Source organism: Tetrao urogallus (assembly GCF_951394365.1).
Source record: "Tetrao urogallus genome assembly, chromosome: 6".
NCBI classification, from domain to species: Eukaryota; Metazoa; Chordata; class Aves; order Galliformes; family Phasianidae; genus Tetrao; species Tetrao urogallus.
Window position 1 is genome coordinate 37820536 of NC_136819.1, and position 16400 is coordinate 37836935.

The window sequence follows — 16400 nt, forward strand, 5'->3', positions numbered from 1 at the left end:
GATTTTTAAGGTAGATATCCAGATTTGAACATGCTCTACATTTTCTGTATCATCACCTGGAATTTACCTGCAAAGAGAATGCAAAGTCAGATCAAAGCATGAACTTTAGATCTATTACTCCAAGTAGTTACTTCCTTTTTAAGATATTTTTTGTTAAGACATTTCTAAGGAATGTTTCAATCTTATGGTTTAACTGAGATATCTAGCCATGATTTAAATTTAGCATTTAAACCTAACTCCAACTGAACACATTCACTTTTTTTTTCAATTGATCCATGCCCCATATTACAGCAGTTTTCTTGTTCAAAGCTCGTGAAAATATTTAGCTCCATCTTAATCAGCTTATGTAGTTACAATGGAGTTCACTTACTACCTTTTTTACTGACTTCTATAAATAAAGAGCATATAAATAGTTGTTTTTATCTTCAGTTATTGCAGTGGAGTTCTGGATGTACGCTCTTTTGCATCCAATGCCTCCAGATTGAAATAAAAGTTTTTAATGTAGCTTTACTTTAATGCCATGGAGGTTCACTGCCAGTATTTTTTAAAGCACAGTGGAGTTGGTGACTAAAGTTATCGAGTGAGCTAATAGAGGAGTACTCTTGAGAAGTACTTACATGCGGGCATTGATGAAACTTCAGCTGTTACAATACTCTTTATTCCCAAATTCGAGAGGCCCCCTCTGATTAGTCCACAGGTAAATGCTAAATACTAAACATAAGGTTACATTTTAAAGAAGTTTCAAGGGTGAAGCCTGTTGCAAAACATTGAAGAACTGAAGACTTATCACTTTGCCAATATAAAAGTACGGAGGTTTTGTTATTGTTTGTCAGTGCACTGTGACAGTGGCAGAAGTTTCTTCCTGAACTGCACGCAAAATACATCAGCTCAATGATTTTCCACTTGCAGTCAGTACAGCTCCCACCATCAAATCCCACCATGTTTCAAAATCACTGACTGTTTCTCGAAACACAGACCAAATAAACTGTACTCAAACAAGGTGCATTTCTAAAAAACAGTTTTTGGAGATTTAAATTTTAGCTTCCCTTTTGGTGGGTTTGTGTCCATTCAACTACAAAATTTCAAGTTATTATTAATAGATCAAGATGATTCCAATCAAGTTCATAGATCCCAAGAAGGGTACCTTTGGTGCATGTTCTAAATACTGCTTTCCTGCGGACATTTGTGTCAAGAGTCGGAATTTGTTGTCTTGAAGAACATAAATACCCTGTTTAAATTATAAAAAAAAAAGTTTTTAATTGAGTTTCTAATGAGATGTGATCAGAATTCTACCAAGCAACATCATCAACAAGCAAACTTTAGGAAGTTTTTCAGCTGTTTTGTATAGAACTATGTTCAGTGGGGTGCAATTAAGTGTCTTCACTGCTGAAAACTGTAAATCTTTTTCCAAATTAAAAAATGACTTCAAGACAGCCATTCTATTTAAATGAGTTTTAAGGCAGCAATGTAATTTCTCACACTAGTTTTCTACTAAAATATATTGTGAGATTCATGAAAAAGTTCCTGTGTGAGTCTTAATAAACTGTAAGCATTACTGTCCTGTCAGTTTGTAATTCCACAACACTGTGTATGAAATTGAAAACATTTAGTCTTTTCAAACAGGGTGGCAAGAAATACATCATAAGCAATTACTAAATGTGGTGGTGAATGGAGTCAAATCCAGCTGGCGACTGGTCGTGAGTGGTGTTCCGCAGGGGTCGGTGCTGGGGCCTGTCCTCTTCAATATCTTTATAGATGACCTCGATGAGGGCATCGAGTGCACCCTCAGTAAATTCGCAGATGACACCAAATTGGCTGGAAGCGTGGATCTGCCTGGGGGTAGCGACGCCCTACAGAGGGATCTGGACAGGCTGGAGAGCTGGGCTGGAGCCAATGGGATGAGTTTCAACAAGGCCAAATGCCGGGTCCTGCACTTCGGCCACAACAACCCCAGGCGACGCTACAGGCTTGGGGCGGTGTGGCTGGAGGACTGCGTAGAGGAAACGGACCTGGGGGTATTGATTGATGCTCGGCTGAACATGAGCCGACAGTGTGCCCAGGTGGCCAAGAAGGCCAATGGCATCCTGGCTTGCATCAGAAACAGTGTTGCAAGCAGGAGCAGAGAGGTGATTGTTCCCCTATATTCAGCACTCGTCAGGCCGCACCTCGAGTACTGTGTCCAGTTTTGGGCCCCTCACTGCAAGAAAGATATTGAGGCCCTGGAGCGTGTTCAAAGAAGGGCAACGAAGCTGGTGAGGGGTCTGGAGCACAGGCCATATGAGGAGAGGCTGAAGGAGCTGGGAATGTTCAGCCTGGAGAAGAGGAGGCTCAGGGGAGACCTTATTGCTCTCTATAACTTCCTGAAGGGAGGTTGTAGTGAGCTGGGAGTCGGCCTCTTCTCTCGTGTCATTAGTGATAGGACCAGGGGGAATGGTTTCAAGCTACGCCAGGGGAAATTCAGGCTGGACATGAGGAAGTATTACTTTTCAGAAAGGGTGGTCAGGCACTGGAATGGACTGCCCAGGGAGGTGGTGGAATCACCGACCCTGGGGGTGTTCAAGGAAAGACTGGATGTTGCGTTGAGGGACATGGTTTAGTAGGAGCTATTGGGAATAGGTGAACGGTTGGACTGGGTGATCTTTTAGGTCTTTTCCAACCTTAGTGATTCTATGATTCTAAATGGTATTCTCAAAATCTGCGCCAACACAGACTTTTAAAAACTGCTTAAAAAAAAAAAAAAGAACAGTCTGGGTTTCTTCCCAGGTAATATATCCTAGACCAAGACAAACAAAAAAATCCACCTATAACACAAGATAGTGTTACTGATTTTGTAACTTAAATAGTATTCTAGAGCATTAGTACCTGATGATTAGTCCTTAGGTTGTCTATTTGCTTTTTGAATACAGTTGTCCAAAAATCTTTGCAAATGAACTTCATAATATCTAATTCATCCTTGAACCTGGCTGTATCTTTTGTAAACCTAAAAGACAAGTGAGAGAAATATGTCAGTCACGAATGTACGCGCAACAACTTGACTGATTAAGCAGAAAAATACAAAACAATTTTAAAAAAATGGTACTATACAACATTACTTTTGAGAACGCTACAGAGATTAATGTTCCAGCTATCATGCTAGCAACACTCAGCTTTCACCATGTATTGTAACTTGAGTAACATAGTTTTATCTTAATATTTGCAGCACTATGGTAAGAATAAATGAGTTTGAACTATATGATCATCAAAGACAGCTGAAGTACATAAAGATATCTTAACATAAAGCTCTCACATATAGTAGTGTTTGGAAGGGCTCCTTCAAATATTGCCAAATAATATCAGCCAAAAAACAAAAGGCCAAACATTAATGCGTAGGAACAAACACACAAAACTTGTCTTCTGAAAAGCGCCTTCCTTCTTCACAGCTCTCCCCCTGTATTCTCCCTGATGGTCTTTGAGTCGCTTTGATCAACTCTTGTCTCAGGTAACAGCGATTCAGGATGAGAGGTGACGGCCTTAAGTTTTGCCAGGGGAGGTTCAAGCTGGATATTAGGAAAAACAACTAATCTACATAGTGGTAGTGCATCGGAACCGGCTGTCCAGGGAGGTGGGGGAATCAGCATCCCTGGAGGTGTTCAAGAACCGTGTGGATGTGGCACTGAGGGGCACGGTTAGAGGGCCGATGGTTGGACTGGATGCTCTTAGCGGTCCTTTCCAACTTTAACGATTCTATGAAAACGTAACGCTGGGAGCTCAGGATTCTCCACACAACCCGATACTGCGCAGCGAGGCACCGGGAGACGGAAGATCCAAGGGCTAAGAGGCCCTTGGAAGGGGAAATCTCGCGGTAGCCAATTACAAAACTACCCTTCACACCCACCTCTCGATCAGCCCCTGCCCGACGCGGAAGCCCATGCTCTCCAGCTTGGTGGTGCAGCGGCCGTTCTCCTGCAAGACACAAGGGCAGCCGCCGCCTCAGCCTCGGGCCCGGCCGCCGCCGGACGGCCTCGGGGGCGGCACCGGCCGCACTCACCCCTTCGCCCTGCTCGGCGGCTCGGTACAGCCCCGCCACCATCTCGTTGTGCAGCAGCAGGAACAGCGCCTCGTCCGCCATGTCCGCTCCGCTGCGGGCGTCCCCGTCCCCCCGCCGTCACGGCAACGGCAACGGCCCGCCGCCGGGAGCTGCTGCACCGCCCCTTCCGGGAGCGGGAGGGCTGCGGGAGACAACGCCGGGGCTGGGCAAGGCGGAGCGGAGAGCCGAGAAGGGGGCGAAGCCAGCTCGTCCCGGGGCGTGTATGAGAGAGGAAAGACCGCTTTTGTGTTTGTTTGTTTGTTTGTTTTTCCAAACGTCACTTTCTATTCATCCTCCATTTCCTGCCTCTGTAAGATGGCAACCGGCGGGGCGCGGGATGCAGCCGGAGGCGCCCCAGCAAAAACGGCACCTGTGTTCCGTTACGGCAGCGTCCCGGAGGGCAGCGGGGGGAGAACTATAGCCCAAAGCCCGCGACGCCCATCCCCCACACCGCTCCGCGTGAGAACCCGTTACAGTAGTTCACGTTGTGCCGCGCGGGAGAGTACTACGCGGCAGCCCGCAGTAACGTTCCGCCTAATTGGCTCGTTCGGCACAGAGGCTATGGGAGCGTGAAGGTGATTGGCTCCCACCACAGGAAAGTGACGAAGTAACTTTTCGTTAGCTAACAGAGACGTCGCTCTGGCCCTCCTGCTTTATGATTCGCAGAGCTGGCAAGCGGCCGCTCTCGGTAATTGGTTAAGAAGGATGTCAGTCCGCCTCTGAGCTTCGTGATTGGCGGGTGAGTGCGGAGAGCGTTTCCAGGAGGGCGTACCCTTTCGCTTCAAGCCCGCCTATTGGCAGTCGGCGGCGTCCGCCGAGGGGCTATTGGCTGCGCCGTCCCGTCCCTCGCGGAGCCGAGTGGCGGCTGTCGGGCGGAGCCTCTCCCGCCGTTACCCAGCGGTGCCTTGCGCTGGGCCCCGGCTAGGCCGCGCGGCGGTCGGTATGGCGGTCGCGGTGCGTGCGCTGCAAGAGCAGCTGGAGAAGGCTAAGGAGAGCCTCAAGCACGTGGATGAGAATATCCGCAAGCTCACGGGCCGGGACCCCAACGATGTGAGGTGAGGGGCGGCTTAGCGGGGTCGTCTCGAGGAGGCCTCCCCCGCATCTCCGGCGCGGCCCCGGGCCGGTCGGCGGCGTTCCCGCGGCGGTGGGGGGGGGGCAGCGATGGCTGCGGGCCCCGCGCCTGAGGCAGCGCCGCGGGAACGCTGCGAGGGGCCCGGGCGGTGCCGCTGAGCGTTGTGCTGTCTTCCGCAGGCCCCCTCAGAACAGGCTGCTGGCCCTCTCAGGCCCTGGTGGAGGTAGGGGGCGAGGGAGTTTACTGCTGAGGTAAGGATCCGCGGCTCTGCTTTTCTCTCGTGGCGCCGGGTTGCTGTCTTTGCGTGTTCTGCGTTCTTGATTTGATCCCTGTGCTCGCTGTAAGGGATCGGAAGCTGCTGCTGTAATAACGCGGTCGAGTGGGAGGCCTGCAAGGGCAGCCGGGGTTTGATAGCCTGCGGTGCCTGGTTTGATACCGGTGGCTTTCCTTAGCGCTTCCAGCCGTTACCCTTAAAGTGGAGGAGGACCTTCAGAATGAAGGGAGGTGCTCTCTGCTGAGGTGGGCCTCCTTGCTTTGAAGTGGTGCAAAATCACTGTCTTGGTGGTTAAGAAACTGGTAGTATTTCTAGGGAGAATAGAAAGAATGGAACTCTCCAAGATTCCCAAAACTCATGTAGGCGACTTCCTTTGGGAATTTACCGTCTCTACCCTCTTTTATTTCTTATCTCTGTGGTAGAGCCAGAATCAAGAACAGACTTGTACTCAGTAATTTCATCTTATCAAATACATAGTACATTTCTTTTCTTTTGTTAAATTTCAACACCAAATTGTTGCTGAGGCCTTAACACTTTTTAAAAACTTCTGCAAAAAACTTTTTGAACCTACTCAGGTAGCTCATTTGAGGGTAGCAGCTCATCTGCATAAGTTTAAATGGGTTGATTCACAAACAGTGCATTTAGATACTTTATTCCTGTAGCAACAGTCAAATGATTACAGAATTGAGTAAAATGTATGCCTTGCTCTGAGATCACAAGTGGTTTCCTTTTAGGCGTGGATTCTCGGATAGCGGAGGAGGACCCCCAGCCAAACAGAGGGATCTTGAAGGGGCATCCAGTAGGTGGGTGGAAAAATGCGTGTAGAGACCTTGCTTTTTCAGAATGAGAATTTGTAACAGCATATTCTAAATACTTAGATGCAATAATTTAGTAAATGATGACCTTCTCTGTCTTCTTCAGAAATTTATTCGTGACTTGTGAGAAAGTTTTTGGAGCTGACTGTGTTGGAATCTCTTTTCTAAATCCTATAGTATTTTAAAGATTATTAGAGTAATATGAAGACTACAGCAATAATATAAAGATAAAATCAGTACTAAGACTCTTGCACAGTGGAGACACTTAAATGTATAATTCTTTCTCTGCTGGATTCAAGGGCTTATGTGGCCTTTGGAATCACTGTGGAGAGAACTGCATAGGGAATTAAATAACTTTGTGTATTTACGATGGGTAGGAAACTCAAAGGTGTTGAAATCTCACACTCACTATAATGAAGAGCACTTCTCATTTTTGTACTTGCTCCAGTACAGTGGAGGGGTATTTCTTGTTCCTTGTCCATTCTGCAGGCAACTCCTCCTTTAACTTTCTGGGCATTTTTGTTGCAGGCTGTAGTGAGTTGATCAGTTTTCTGAATATAGTTACAGTGTTAGATGCCAAATTGTAAAATCTTGATTTAAAAACTTACACTAAGTAAAGCAGGAAATTCATTGCAGTTTGCTGTGTTAAATTTTGCATATTAGCCCAGACTTGTTTAACAATAGACACAAATTGTGACTAGGATTTCCCTTTCATTAAGTTTAATGCCTACTGTGTGACAGTATTATACAGAGATTTCAGGCTTTCACAACTGGATGCAGATCCATCGGATGTGGCTTTGGTTATAGTGAGCTGCATTTTCTGAGTGCTTACATGCAGTGCTAAATCTTGACAAAAGCAACACTTTTTAATTTTTGAGTTCTACAAAATGCATACTGGAAAATGGCTGTACTGATAGTAAACTGCTATACCACAAAGCTGAGATCAAAAGTTGAAAATAACATTCATTTAATAAATTGCCTAGCTTTCTTTGTTGAAAAACCTGAGGTTATCCAAGGGCTCAGGTCCCAGCTAAATGCTTTGTCTGTCCTTAACTGTTTTCTAGGTATTTGCCTAGATAACCTCAATAGCATTTTGAATTTGGGAAAACCGTACTGCCCTCTGTGTCTTGATGCATTTAAATCTAACTCATATTTCTCTTACATAAATAAACATTTTAGGCGTTCTGGAAAAAGAAAAGCCCAAACAGGAAACAAAATCCGTAACTGCTCTAGAAAGTCAAATAGGGCAGTAACATGGGTTCTTCATTTCTACTTTACTACTGAAATGTCATTGAAATTTAAATCACTTTTTCTCACGTGGTACTTTAAAAATCTTTTTGAACAGTATTTTTTAGACAGTGCTGTGAAAGCACTATTTATCTCTTCTCACTGTTCTGATCAACAGTTTTAGTGGAATTGTTGGTTCTGCTGACTATATATGCTGACATATACAGATGCAGTTGTTAATGAATGTTCTCCAGTGGCCAGTAATGCTTTTTACTCCTCAGGCTGGGTGGAGAGCGTCGGACGAGAAGAGAATCACGCCAAGAAAGTGATGGAGAGGATGATGATATTAAAAAGGTAATGCACGACAAAGGGAGCTGTGTAGGAAGAAGGAAAGCATTTAGGTGAACTAAGAAGTTTGTATTTTTCTATTGTAGCCAGCATTACCATCTTCTGTTGTTGCTACCTCCAAAGAGCGAACACGTCGAGACCTTATACAAGATCAAAATATGGATGAGAAAGGAAAACAAAGGTAGGCAGCAGTCTCTTCATGCATTTATGTGATGTTTCAGAGTCCTGGCTTAGGAAGTAACTTCAGGTTTTAAAAGGCGTTATACAGATGCTGTCATGTATCAAAGATGGTTTTGCAGATGCACCAGAATAGATTGTAGGTTTGGTTTAGATAAATATTCTCTCAAAATATTTACAGCGGTAACAACAAATCATTCATGTAACACAGGTGAAAGAGATTCTGCTTCTCAAGCTATCTACAACAATAAGATTGTTATTCTAACAGGTCCTCTTTAAGTAGGACAACTTAATTGGTTACTTAACACTTTGGACTGTTAAAACAGGAAGTAAACCCAGAATGTGAATACAGGGACATCCATTCTGCCCTGCTTTGTGATATAGAAGATTGTGTCAATGTATCTTGGAAGTAACCTGTTGTGTACCTTTATAGCTAGTAAGTATACATCTTGAAAGAGCAGTTGCCAAAGACAGTACAGGTGATTCTTATTACTCCCACTTCTTTTGTTGGCTGAAAAAAGGTTTTAAGTGTGCAGTTTTCTTTTTTTGCAGAGTAGCTCCTTCATGTTTTTTGTTTTTTTTTTAATTCTTACTATACTTTTAGGCTAGTTGTGCATATAATTTGACATTCCTTTTGCCTCTGTAAATTTTTAGTGTTTATATCTCCTTTTTCTTCTTGTGCATGTGTGTGTGTTTTAGAGTAGCTCACTAAAGTTCTTGTTAAGATGCACTTATTTTGAGAAGAGCTGTTGGAAAAGCAGCTTTGCAGCAGTATCCAACTTCTTGGACTCTCCAGTCAGCAGCCTACCTGGTGTCATAATCACTTATGCCTCAAATAGAATCAGAGCTGAAATAGTGAACTATTTTGCACTTCTTTGATGAGGAACAGAGATCAATTAGAACAAAAAGACACTTTGCTTGGTCGTCTTTTGCTTCTTCTAATGCTGCTGTTACTTCCATTATTAGTTCCTGACTTTTTCCCTACAGAAGGAATGGTGGTGGACTTTTATAGGTCTTCTGGCACAAAAAGTTTGTCTGTTTGCAATTGTAGTTTTAGCATTTTGCATTTGAGTTGTGTTCTGGGGAGATGAGAAACAGTGTTTATCTTCATGTGACTCATTGGAAAGAGGCCTTCAGGGAGACAGCATCCATTCAGCTCTGGCTTTGCTCAGGGTTTTCTGGGTTGCCATTTGTATACAGATACTCTTGGTCAGGTAATCCCTAGCTTTCAGCTCTTTAGCTATTGCTATTTTTGCTGTTGCATGTACAGGTAGTTTTATCTCTGTGTGCCAGGTTATTGCCACTGGAATAGAGCCTTGGAGTCCTGAGTGAGAAGGGTAGTCTTCTTTCGTCTCATTAGGTGAAAGTTCAAGGCAAGTAAGAAAGTCAGCTTCTTGTTATAAAGGCTTAATTTTGCATTAAATGGGAAGAAAGAGAAGGTGAAATTCAGGAAGCTGGTTCAAAAGAAGGGAATTCGTTGAGGAATTTGTTTACATAAATTTCTTCAAGTGCCCTTAATTAAATAAGAAGAATTCTGGTGTGCAGTGTCTTATATAATAAGATATTGTTAGTTAGATCATTGGCAGATAGTCTTTCACTCCTCTGTGGCTGTGTTACTGCTTAATCCCCCCAGTGGCACAGGGATGTTCTTCAGACAACTTAACAGCCTTGCAATTCAGTGCCTTTTTGAAATCTCACTCTGTGTTTACTCAGTCTTTTCTTCCATGGCCTCCTTTTGTTTTTTTGTTTTTTTTGTTTTTTTTTTTGTTTTTTATATTAGTGTTGTTATTTTCTGATGTGCAGAGCCAATTTTCCCAATGCTAACTGTGCTGTGTTACAGATAGGTGCTGTGTCTTACCCTTAAGCAAAACATGATATGGTGTAAGTTATATCCTCAACTGCTGGCAGTCGGTTTGTTTTCTATTGCTAGTGGCCTTGTGTAGTACTGAGCCTTTAAAAATAACCATCTCTGAGGTGGAAAAGTTTCTCTGACTGTTTATACAAATAAAAATCTTGGTGCTTGAACTGAATCTCAAACTTCTTTTTGTTTTTACTCAGGAATCGACGTATATTTGGCTTGTTGATGGGCACTCTTCAAAAATTTAAGCAGGAGTCCACAGTTGCTACTGAGAGGGTACTTATTTTTAGTTCTATAAATCTTTCAGTTGTAAATAATAAAACCAAATTGTCTGATTAAACTGCTTTAAATAGCAATGAATGTTTCCATGGTGTGGGTTACAGATGTCACAAATTGGTAATAGTACAAATGGGTTTTTGTTTGCTTTGATTTAGTTGAATTGGGGTGGGAAAGCAGGAAAGAGACTGTAGTGATTTTTATGACCCTGCAATGCTTTTTGACCATTGTGGAAGTGGTAAGGCAATGATCTGTGTGTGCTTCTTAATTTCAGTTCATCTTCAAAAGATGTAAAATTCAAAATAGATTCTCTTTTCTTATCGGTGCTTTTTGGGGCATTTCAAAATTCCTGAAATTTGAGTAGAATGAGACAGGAACATACAGCTTTGTCATGCCTTCTGCTTACATACAAGTGGCAGTTTGCTCTATAGTAGAGAAAGTGAGCATTCCTAGTTTTAGTGAGCAAGTGTGTGTGACTGTACTGCATTGCAAATTTTGTAGCTTAGTGGTAACTTCAATATTTTGGATCTAGGTTGGTGGTAATTGGGTTTTTTTTTTTTGCATGCTCTTTTGAATAGTGGATGCTATAGCGCCTCTTACTGTTGTCCTAGGTGGGTTATTCAATTAAGAATAATATTTACTTGTAGATTACAAACAGCATTTAAATGTTCGTGGAGAATTGTATTTCCAGCAGTCTAGAAGCAGATACAAATTCCTGAAATTAATAACCACTTCTGTGTGGTTTTAGCATACCTAGGTTGCAGTGTTGATATTGATTACTTTGCAACTCAGTATTTAGATATCCTAATGTTTTATCTAAATGGTACTGGGCAAAAAGTTCTCTGCCTTCTTGCCTTCAGAGTGGAAACGATTACAAGAGATGGTCTGGTGGTATGTTTGCATAAGAAAGACTGAGAGATTCCTATTCATTGCAACATATTTCTGAGAATATGCTGCTATTTCATATATAAAATCTTACTCGAAGTCAAGGTATAAACCTAAGGAGTTAGGACACAGATATTTTTTGTCCAAGCACTAAACTATATGTGTGTGTATATATATTCTTAAGCAACTATTTTGCAATCTGAGCGTATGGCAATATAAGGATATGCAAATAGGGCACTCTTGGATTACAGTCATATACCTAATTAATGGTGGCAATACTCCAGAGTATCTGCGATATGATTTGTTTTGTTGTTTACAAACTTTAGCCTGTCGCCCTTCATTTGCTTGTGGAGAAATTGTTTTTTCTTCTGGCTGAAGTGCCTGAAATATGTTGCTTTTTGTTTTCTGTTGTTTTTTTTCCCTGCCGTTTGGAAAAAAGTGTTAGAGCTTGTGTTGAAAATTCAAATCCAAATTGAATGACAGAAAAGCAGTTAAAAAGCCATAGGGGTGCATAGTTATATAGTTAATCCTCCAAAAATTATGTGTCAGCAAGCACTGGCACTGTTTTCTTCCATTACCTGTAATTTAGTAGATTAAGTAGATAAAGATTATTTGTTCTTTGGAAATGCCTTTTACAATATAAATAATTTATTTTAGTTGTACCAAAGCAGGATGCTTTCTTGATTCAGAAAAAAAAAAAAACCATTAAAATGAATATTTCTTTATCTTAGCAAAAGAGACGACAAGAAATTGAACAAAAACTTGAAGTACAAGCAGAGGAAGAAAGAAAACAAGTTGAAAATGAAAGACGAGAGCTGTTTGAAGAAAGGCGTGCTAAACAAACGGAGCTGCGGTTACTGGAGCAAAAAGTAGAGCTTGCTCAGTTGGTAAGCTTTAGTTTTGCTCTCAAATCTTTCTGTTGCAAAACATACACTCTTCTGTATCTTAGGGGATATTTTTGTTTTCAATTCTCAGCAAGAAGAATGGAATGAACATAATGCAAAAATAATTAAATATATAAGAACAAAGACAAAACCTCACTTATTCTACATACCTGGCAGAATGTGTCCTGCTACACAAAAGTTGATGGAAGAATCACAGAAAAAGATGAATGGTAAGTGTTGTTTGTGATACATGACTGCTTTTGTTCTTGCCTCCTGTTGGTGTCTTTTCTACAAATTTAAGTCTTTCTGCTTAGATACAGTAATTTCATGGTTAGAGCAAACTGCTCTTGCATGGGTGTTCATCAAAAGTAAAAACGTTAGTCCTTCAGTGATTTTAGTTTTGTGCTTTAATTCTCTTACAAGAGGTGTATATGTGAGCTTGGAAGAACCTTTTTAAAATGTTCTTTAAATTTAGTACCCAGATGTACGCTGAGGCAGCTTCATTTTCAGAAAGGCCCATTCTGCAGTTTGGGAACAGAAGAAAATGCAGGGTTTTCTTGTCCGTTTCACTTTAGGAGTTGTGAAACTCTTCCTTAAAGCATAGCACTAGAACTTTGACTTTTTATTTCCTTGTGTGTTCCTGTATCTGTTTCACAGGATGATTACGTTTTCCTTTTGGAAAACAATTCAGAATACTGCAGGTAATGGTAGTCCTGCTGTTCATTTGATTAAATTGAATTTATCCTTTCCTTAAGGAAGTTTTCTTCATTGCCTGGGGTGGGGAATAATGGAAGCTGAATTAACTGTCTGAATAGCTTATATTATTAAAACTTTTTTTTTTAATATCTGATCTGCTTTCCACTGATTTTTAGTGTCCTTTGTTTGCCTGTATAAATACAGCTATTATTCCTAAATACCAAGGAATTTAGGTACAGTTTTGATATATTCATTTTAGCGAAGTCAAAAGTACTCCTAGTTTAGATCTAGGATTTTGTTGTTCCTACACTCAGCAGAGCTGTTTATCCTACTTATTTTAAATTAACCTGCAATCCATTTCATTATGCATGAATGGCTCACTACTTCAGAATGAATAAGGATGAAGTTCTTAAACATTTTGATCACTTACTAGCTTATAATTAAGGAGAAAATAATCTTCAGTTTCTGTAGCTACCTGTCTGAAACTGTTGTTGGTGCATTTTATTCCCTAGCAATCTTTGAAAGCAGGCGCAATGAATTTGCAGAGCAGATTAACAAAATGGAGGCCAGGCCCAGAAGACAATCTATGAAGGAAAGAGAGCAGCAGGAGGTGCAGAATGAAGAAAAGAAGGAAGAACAGAACAAGGAGCAGGAAGAGGGTAAGGTGGTTCAGCAGGTGGAAGAGTTGGAGACAGGTAATCAGCACAATGATGTAGAAATGGAGGAGGTAGGGGAGGAAAAGGGAAAAATAGGTTCAGGGCATAGTGATGCAGAGAAAGAACAGGAAGAGGAAGAACAGAAACATGAAATAGAGATTAAAATAGAAGAGGCTGCTGAGGTGAGGGACAATGACAAGCAACAGGATGGTCAGCATGAAGAGGTCACAGTTGTAAAAGAGGAAAATGAAAATGTTCAGCCAGTGGATAATGAGCAGGATATGGCTGAAATGAATGAGGCAGATAGTGTAGAACCTGTAGACAATGACAATGGCAAAGAAGTAGAACCAGAAATGGAATGCGAAGCTCAGCCAGAAAAAGTGTGTGATATTCCCTCTCCTGAAAAGGAGAAAATTATCAAAACAGAAACTGAAGCCGAAGCTGAAGAAAAACAGGAGCAGGCATCTGAAGCTCAGCCAGAACCCATGGCTGAGGCCTTATCTCAGCCGCAGTCTGTGCCACCACCACAGTCACCTCAGTTATCTCAGTCTGTTCAGGATACAGAGCCCCAGACAGACAAAGATGAAAATGCTGTGGTGTCTGTAAAGGTCGAGGCACAGGCAGAGCAGAATCAGACACTGAGTGCAGAAATAAAAAATAAGACTAGAAGTAGAAGCAGGGGTAGGGCAGGGAACAAAGCTGCTAAGAGCCATAGTCGCAGCAGCAGCAGCAGTAGTAGCAGTAGTACTTCAAGCAGCACTAGTAGTGGAAGTAGTTCCAGCACTGGCAGCACTAGCAGTCGGAGTAGTTCCAGCAGCAGCAGCACGAGTGGAAGTACTAGCAGGGACAGTAGCAGCAGTAGCTCTACCAGTAGTGAAAGTAGAAGTCGAAGCAGAGGAAGAGGTCATAACAGAAACAGAAAGCGCAGGAGGAGTGCAGAAAGGAAGCGAAGGGATGCTTCAGGAGTAGATAGAAGTCACAAGTCCTCGAAAGGTGGGAGTAGAGATGCGAAAAGTTCAAAGGATAAAAGTTCAAGATCTGACCGAAAGAGATCTATATCAGAGAGTAGTCGGTCAGGCAGGAGAACTTCACGGAGTGAAAGAGACCGTAAATCAGACAGGAAAGACAAAAGGCGTTAACAGAAGAGACCAAGCTTCCTTAGTCTAATCTTTGCAGCAGAAGATTATTTGAGTGAAAGGATTCCGTGTAAGGAGGAGGAGAAGGCTGCCTTAAGAATTGCATGCTGTAAAAAATCTTTTGGAAAAATGCAGACTGTTTACCAGGCATTCTTGTACTTTTTACATAATTTTGTAAAAGGTTACCTACCAAAATTATGTGAAGTTCCTGAAAATGTAAAAATAAAAGATTAACACTCCTTTGCATCTCTTTTTTTTTTTTTAATATTCTGTATTCATTGAGATCCTCTGTATATTTTAATAGGCAAATCTATAAGTTGGTGTGATCACATTTTCTGTATCATAAACTTTTTTTGTAGAAATAAATGTGCGTTTTAAATAAATTGAAATGTCTTGTTGACACTTAAATTCCCCTTTTAGATCAGATGTAAGGAGGCAATATTGCAGGAAACGCGAAATTTTGCTTTTCCCCTCTATTCCTTGCAATAATGGGGAACTTAAGGCTCTCCAATCCCTCCAGTGCTAGATGGGAAGGGAAAGTAATTGCTTTGAATCTATGTTTTTTTGTTTTCTTCTGTAATCACAAATTCTTAGTCAATTCTATATTCCAGTTCTATGAAACTTTTTCCTACCTGTAGGCAAGCAGTGATTAAATGTGAACACTTAAAGCTGACCAAGATAGCTCAAGTCAGTCTGGAATACTGCTCTCACCTGCTTTCTGCAGGTACTTTGGTAGTGTACATTTTATGTTTTGAGGTAGTTGATATGTTTAGTAATGCTCCTTGCTTTGATGGACAGTGGCAGAAAGACTTCAGCTCGCTTCTCAACCAAGAGTATGTTTTAGTTGCAGTCCTATCTTTGATCCCTTCATACCACTAGGAATAATTACATTGCAGTGTTGGAGTTACTCGGGACTACCTAATACTGACGTTGTGTGCGTGCAAGACTGTTTCCTGAATGTATTTAATACAACACAAAGTGGTATGTTATTATGGAGAGGAATTCTGTTTTATATAATTTTGTATGAAGAACAATAACATCTGTTGCTGTGTTCTGTACATGTGCAAATAAATGTTGCTTTGTAGACTACTCTCAATGCCTATGTCTATTTCTGTAAGACAAGTGTACTGCCTTTGTGTGCTGTATGGGAACTGTTGGGTCACGGCCTGAACCTCTGATTGATCACCTGAGGTGAGCCATGAGTCAGGCACAGGAGCACAGGTGAAGGCAATTCACCTGTGTTGCTGGAAGGGGTGGGGCCTGGCTGCACCCCTCTTAGACCTATTTAAGAGCTGACTGCCAGTGGGGAAGGATCTCTTCTGGAGATCTGCTCTGCTGGAGTTTGAGTGAGCCCAGGATAGGGGTAAGCTTTCTATCCATTCTCTTTTGTTATCATTATCTGCTTTGCCTAACTCTCTTGGTTATTTTGTGATTATAACATCCTAATATTCATTGATTCTACATATGCATAAAACATGTATCGTAACTGCAGGTGACTGTACCTTAGTTTTGTATGTGAAATAATTCTTGCAGGTTTTAATTCATGCCTGATAACTGAAGCACTGCTATAGTTTGGACTGTTTGGGTGGGAAGAGAATTCATCTTGTGCAGAACCACAGCTTGGGGAGACCTGGAGAGATTTCTAAATGGAGATGAGCAATAAGTTAATTTTAATTCATCAAGTACTACACATACGCTTTCCTGGAACATGATGTGCATAGTGGTAGTTGGGAGGGTGTTACTTTTTAAGCACTTCTGTACTCAAAGTAGAGAGAGAGTTCTGAACCGCTGATCCTTATTGCTTACAGAAACTTGCCTAGCAAGGGATGAAGTTGGGATTTCTTCCAGTATGGATTTAAATGCTGGGAAAGCTCCTCAGGTTTCTTCTCTCAATGAGTTCTGCATGTTATTCGGATTCTTCATCCATTCATTACCTCAGTATCCCATCTTCTCAGCTGCTCTACAAACAAGGTTCCTTTTTGCCTCGCAGAAGTCTTCTGCCATACCTTGAGGAATGTGATCTGTGTGGT

At 41.8% G+C, this 16400-nt stretch overlaps 2 protein-coding genes across 3 annotated transcripts; one reads left to right on the forward strand and one right to left on the reverse strand.

Moving 5' to 3' along the window:
• TRAPPC6B (trafficking protein particle complex subunit 6B) lies at positions 1–4108 on the reverse strand (the record flags this gene model as incomplete). Of its 2 annotated transcripts, XM_079536856.1 has the most annotated exons (6): positions 1–67; positions 618–711; positions 1145–1228; positions 2863–2980; positions 3875–3942; positions 4028–4108. In XM_079536856.1, 6 exons carry the CDS (start codon positions 4106–4108, stop codon positions 36–38), a joined length of 477 nt encoding a protein of 158 aa, XP_079392982.1. In that variant the 3' UTR covers positions 1–35. The 2 variants fall into 2 exon arrangements, with proteins under 2 accessions (XP_079392982.1, XP_079392983.1); XM_079536857.1 differs by lacking the exon at positions 1145–1228.
• An 885-nt stretch (positions 4109–4993) lies between these two features.
• PNN (pinin, desmosome associated protein) lies at positions 4994–14373 on the forward strand (the record flags this gene model as incomplete). The annotated part of the gene is made up of 9 exons (XM_079536923.1): positions 4994–5121; positions 5318–5389; positions 6147–6215; positions 7736–7808; positions 7889–7983; positions 10038–10113; positions 11730–11885; positions 11974–12112; positions 13091–14373. Exons 1-9 carry the CDS (start codon positions 5009–5011, stop codon positions 14371–14373), a joined length of 2076 nt encoding a protein of 691 aa, XP_079393049.1. The 5' UTR covers positions 4994–5008.
• Positions 14374–16400: the final 2027 nt, after the last annotated feature.